The 6,125-nt window shown below is 31.3% G+C and overlaps 1 protein-coding gene across 3 annotated transcripts; it reads left to right on the top strand.

Moving 5' to 3' along the window:
- The first annotated feature begins 3,189 nt into the window (after positions 1-3,189).
- Positions 3,190-5,768, top strand: Ids (iduronate 2-sulfatase). 3 transcript variants are annotated; one of them, XM_066733692.1, is made up of 8 exons: positions 3,190-3,459; positions 3,780-3,957; positions 4,017-4,147; positions 4,217-4,388; positions 4,476-4,625; positions 4,695-4,832; positions 4,909-5,318; positions 5,422-5,768. In XM_066733692.1, exons 1-8 carry the CDS (start codon positions 3,274-3,276, stop codon positions 5,755-5,757), a joined length of 1,701 nt encoding a protein of 566 aa, XP_066589789.1. In that variant the 5' UTR covers positions 3,190-3,273; the 3' UTR covers positions 5,758-5,768. The 3 variants fall into 3 exon arrangements, with proteins under 3 accessions (XP_066589789.1, XP_066589790.1, XP_066589788.1); XM_066733693.1 differs by having other exon boundaries at positions 4,017-4,388; positions 4,909-5,064; positions 5,134-5,318; XM_066733691.1 differs by having other exon boundaries at positions 4,017-4,388.
- The last annotated feature ends 357 nt before the right edge of the window (positions 5,769-6,125 follow it).

The following is a 6,125-nucleotide window of genomic DNA, read 5'->3' as shown; positions in this document are numbered from 1 at the left end:
TAGAACTATGTCTCCAGTGACTTCTTTATATTGTTTCTGGCTCTTACGCTAATTAAATATAATGATATATCTATTTTCATGTTTATAAGTATGCAGTAAAAAGAATTGGTGAATCTATCAAAACAATCAGAATCTCATACTTGGTTAACGAACATTTTTTATTTCATCTTTTGGCATTTTTATATCTATTTCAATCTTCAAATTTTTCGATAAAACGAAGATGAAGGATAATACGTATTTGTAAGATCGATATTTAAACGAAATTGGTATTTATTGAATTTTTTTTTTTTCGAGAAAATAAAAATTATTTCGTTAACCAAGTATTAATATAGTTTACCTTGCCCTATATACAAATTAACTTAACTGGCTTGGACAAATGTGTGATAAATATTTAAGTGAAAAGTGATTATTACATTCTGCTGTAGCAATTGAAGGATAGATTTGATTCGATAATTAATTAGCTCGTTTTTGATTTCCGATAAAGTATATCAGTGGATATTCGCGTAAATCAAATAATCCTTGATATACAATAACAGGGTAGACGTGATATTTAGAGTTTTTCATCAACTTCTGAAACAAGTAAAATGATTTGATCGGTTCTTTAGGCATTCTTAAATAAAGTACTTTTCCTGCAAAATTAAATATTCATAAATATATTGTGTCTAGTACTCTCGCGTGCTGGTGGACCCTACTGTTAGGACTCGCGAGGTTTTACCAGTGATCAATGTAGTGGGTATTGTGAATGAATTTTTCTATTAAACCGAAAATGTGTACCAAAAAGTATATTCTAGTGCAAACAAAAAAATACTTAAAACACAATTAGAAAAGAATTCATGCAAGTATATTGTGTGCGACTTCTTTAGTATAGAGCATGGAGAGATAGAAAGCCAAACGTTTACGCTACAAAACAATAAAGCTGTGAATAGAAATTTTTATGAAGAAATAAAACATGGGACGATAGAGTATTTCGTAAGCCAAAAACTAATATTTCATTCCATTTGTATAAGAAAGTGCAAAACCGTTTGCTTCTTCCTTGATATGTTGGTCTCGCCGTAACTTTCGAAAGGTTGAATCAAGTTCACATATATGTATATTTTTATACCTCTTCTTTCCTAAACTCATCGATAAAAACTAATAGCCCGACTATAATAATAGGCCAAGTGAACGCGTACCAGCGACGACTCACGATGAACATAGACACAATAGTATATGACAGTAATGCATTCGAAATTTAATTAAACTTGAGATTTATCGTGTAAATGAATTTTTTAATCTGTAAGAGTAAAATTTAGAAATTCGAGTAGAAAAAGATAAATATTAGAAGTAAGAGCAAGAATGAAGAGTACTGAAAAATAATTTGGAGAGAACCGAGAGGGCAATTGAAAGCTTACTAACTAATGTAAATGGAACTTGTAAGTTAGTAAGTCATTAAATTACTGTGCGAGTGCTTTTTTATATCAATATGATTATAATATTGATACGAGAACATACCCGTAGCGTAAATATTATTTATCCTTATTATAGAGAATATTTACGCAGGCATTTGATAATTAATGCTAGTACCGATTGATATTCGCACAAAATGTTCAAAGGGATTGGAATAAACAATTTTTGCTTGAAACAAATCCCAAATATACGTTTACACATTTTGCTACGAAATATTTGAACATTTTTACTCTAATTTGAACAGAATATTTTGTATCTTGTTCATTTAATTCCACCATTGATAAACTTTTCATCCGTTAATTTGTTATTTATATACACAAACTCTAGGCTGGTAAGATTTTACTGAAATTTATTGTAACAATGACTATAGCTCTTGGTCATCTCATTAACTCTTTTGTTACAAAATAATTTATTCTAATTATTTAATTAAAATTCAATTATTTACTAGAACAGGGTTAATTAAAATACTTGTTGAAACATTCATTTAAAAATTTATTGTTATTGATAATTTTATATGGAATTAAAAAATATTTTATTGTAATTTATAAGCAAGATTCTTCTCTACGTTCAAAACTATGAATCTTATACTAATAATGGACACATTCCTAGAAATACTTATTTCTTAAACTGGCCAAAAAATAGATTCTCTTCTAGCTTGCACACTCGCATGTATAAAAACACTTGTCTCTTTGTATCGTATAAATTACTTTTCGAATCCTCTTTATTCCAATCATTCTTTTTGCCCAATTTATATTATACCAACAGTTTTTACGAATAATGTCCAGTCTGCATGTTTTCTCATACTGTGATTGCAAGAAATAATTCCGACATTGGCCCTGATTAATGCGATAAATAATTGGTATGATAGTTTTTTAAGGATAAGAGTAAGGTTTAGCTGGTAGTGATAATAACGTGCGTTATAATAAAAAAATGTACGTGAAAAAATAATTGTGATGAGCATCTTTGTCCCGAGGTCTGCGGTGTCGTTTGCCTATAAATTTTTACACACATATGTATTCTGAATACAAAAAAAAATGAACGCAAAATGGAAAGTTAAAAAAATCCTTTAAAAAAATTTATGTGACATAATATATTGCATTTCAGAAATATTTCATCGAGATTGACAATTTTCGTAAAGATTTTCACAGTTTTTTAACGATTGTCCAATCTTGATAGGGAGAAATATGAAATAGAAACGACACTGCGTATCTTGGCTTACCTATATACAATATTCATTTTCATACATTTTACTATGCTGCATATTGTCGGATGAAATATAGCTATTAATATAAGAAACTGTATATCTATCTAATCTAAACGTGTATCCTACTATGATATGCATAAATGTTCATTTAAAACCAGAATGAAACTTTAATTCTCGCGCGAAACTGATGAATCTCATGGAGAGTCGCAAAGAATTGCTTTTCGATTAGATTCTCAGTTTCCACTGTACGAAAACGTTTATTTTGTAACTGAGAGGGCCATACAAAAATATTTGACAAGAAATAAAGATTTTTAAAGATATGAGAATTTCATTATTTCGTTTAATTGAAAAATCGACCAGTATCGAACAATTGTTAAATCAATTAAGAGACTTTATAATCAGTAATCTTTTAAATATATACGCTACGACGACACTACATTTAAAGTGCCATAACTGCCCCTTCTTATTATATTGGTGACCCTCGTCATGTCATATATCGCAAAACTGATTAATTCGATGAGTATAATACTTATGCGAGTTCAAGTACAAATGAGTGAGGTGCTGAATACGTTGTAGCAGTACCATCTCTATTAACGGAGAAGCTGCATTTAGACTTTGAAGCTATGCTACTCTTAATATTATTCGTTAATTTGCTCCTAAATGTTGTCGTAGCAAAGAAAAATATTCTCTTCATCATCATTGACGACCTCAGACCAAGTTTGGGATGTTACGGTGACGCTAAGGCCTTTACGCCAAATATAGACGAATTGTCCAAAAAAAGTATCATATTTTCCAGAGCATACGCGCAAGTAAGTGAAAAAATCCAATTTTGACACAAATATCGGTTCAAAGATGGTCCTGTAGCACGTTAGATTTCTTTCAAACTCATTATAAAGATGCCACGTACAGAATGAATGGACAAATAACTGTATACTGTAAATAATTTTAAAAAATATAATAATATACGTATATCTTAAAGGAAATTATAACTGCAGTACAGTTATTTTTATGAAATTTATTGGCCACGATTTACAGAAAGTTTGTATGTTGCTTTGGTACGTGGTACTAGAGGGATAAGCTACGAAATAATTTATTTGTTCGTATACAAATCATTTGTGATGTTTTATAGCAAGCTCTATGTGCTCCAAGTAGAAATTCATTATTGACTGGTAGAAGACCTGACACTCTTCAGCTTTATGACTTCTATAGTTATTGGAGAGAGGCGGTTGGCAACTTTACAACTTTACCACAACATTTAAAAGATTATGGATATACCACTAAATCTATAGGAAAAGTGTTTCATCCAGGTAATAAAAGATATTAAATTACCTTTGCCACTCGTTTATTTGGTGAATACTGATTACAGGTATGAGCTCTAATGGATCTGACGATTGTCCTTACTCATGGACCGAACGGCCATTTCATCCGTATACAAATGTTTACAAAGACGCTTCTGTTTGCCCGACGACTAACAGTACACACCTCGCACAAAATCTTGTAAAATTTATCGCTAGCTCGTTACATTATCTGCCAGCGTTATACAAAATTTTCGCAACGCGTTTCCAGATCTGCCCGGTATGCGTGGACACCATGCCAAATAAAACGTTGCCTGACATTGAAATACTGAACGCCACTAGACACTTTATTCAGGAGCAGAATGAAACCAGAAGACCCTTCTTCTTAGCCGTTGGATTTCAGAAACCGCATATACCTTTGAAATATCCTGATGAATATTTGAGTATACATATAATATACGATCTATTGTAAATAACTTATAATATCGTATTACTAACTTATGCATAATAAAATTTTACAAATTTTGCAGGATTTCATCCCTTGGAAAAGTTTCAATTACCAAGCCACTATAATTGGCCGGATAACGTGAGCAGTGTCGCGTATAATCCTTGGATAGACCTCCGAAAGAGGGAAGACGTGATCGATCTTCATTTGCAATTTCCGTGGCAAAAGATTCCAGGTACAGCACGAGTCTTGGTTAAAGTGGTACAATTGTTATATGTGTAATAATTGTGATTAATATGCGCAGATGATTTCGGTAGAAAAATCATTCAATCATATTACGCAGCTGTAACTTATATCGATGATATGATTGGTAAGGTAATACAAGAGTTAGAAACATCAGGGATTCTTAACAACACTATTATTGTAATAACGTCTGATCACGGTAGAGATTATAATGCAATATATACTATAGTTGATAATTTTACATTTTAATGGGCTAAAGTATAATTGAAACGCAGGATGGTCGATGGGCGAACACGCAGAGTGGGCCAAGTACAGTAACTTTGACGTTGCTGTGCGTGTTCCTCTCATGATCTCTGTACCTGGGCTCACTTATAAAACGAGTAACATCTGGACCGAGAAAAAGCTTAATTTACAATATGGATATAAGACTGGTAACGAGTTAACGAGAACTTCATTAAGAATATCAACTCATTCACATTATTTCAAAATCGTATTTTTAGATGCCCTGGTTGAGCTCGTTGATGTATTTCCGACAGTAGCACATCTTGCTGGAGCACCCATTCCAGTTTGTCCGGTTTCGAAAAATAATATAAAAATAGATTTTGAGGAAAAAGTTCGGTTGCCTAAACTTTGCAGTGAAGGAATATCTTTGGTGCCACTTATAATGTCTATAGTGAAACGAAAGGTTTGACATAATCCAACATCTCCTAATCGATACAATGATTACATTATATAGAATTTGATCAGGACAATGTTTAAATTACATCTAGGTTTCATTTAATTTGCAGGAAATTCCATGGAAATCGGCGGCGTTTAGTCAATATCCTAGGCCAAGTATCGATCCTGGCTTGTGTCCCAATAGCGACAAACCGCGTTTACATGAAATTAAAATTATGGGATATACATTAAAGACTGATATTTATAGATACACAGTATGGGTTCCTTTTGATTCAGTAACTAAAATTCCCGACTGGCGAAACGTCATAGCTGAAGAGTTATATGACCATGTACAGGATCCAGAAGAAAATAGTAATATAGAAGAACTATCTAGATATTACAAACTGAAGAAAAAATTTAAAAAAATATTAAAGCAAGGTTGGAGAAAGGCGCTGCCTAAACATTAATTTCATCGATAATGCTTAAACAAAAATAAATACAATGATATTTATGAATCATAATTATTTTCTGCTTTATGACTATCAAAATTATAATAAATACGCTAAAGGCAATATTTTTTCTTAACAATGACAGATATCTTTTTAGCATGGTAATCGTTACCGGTAAAAAATACTATGACATACAATATTTTGGTAGATATGCAAAAGTATAATAGACACAATAAGTATTCCTCTATTATTAATTAATAAAAATTATCCTCAAATATTTACATATTAAATGTAAGCATTTGTTCTATATTTTTATTTAATCAATATTATACAAAATATAAATAGAATTTGAACAAAACGTTTAAGCATATCTTCAATCATTCTTT

The sequence above is a fragment of the Prorops nasuta genome, unplaced genomic scaffold (assembly GCF_024137725.1).
Source record: "Prorops nasuta isolate Cenicafe-Biocafe unplaced genomic scaffold, Cenicafe_Pnas_1.2 PNAS00011, whole genome shotgun sequence".
Taxonomy (NCBI): Eukaryota; Metazoa; Arthropoda; class Insecta; order Hymenoptera; family Bethylidae; genus Prorops; species Prorops nasuta.
This window is presented reverse-complemented; position numbering and strand designations above follow the sequence as displayed.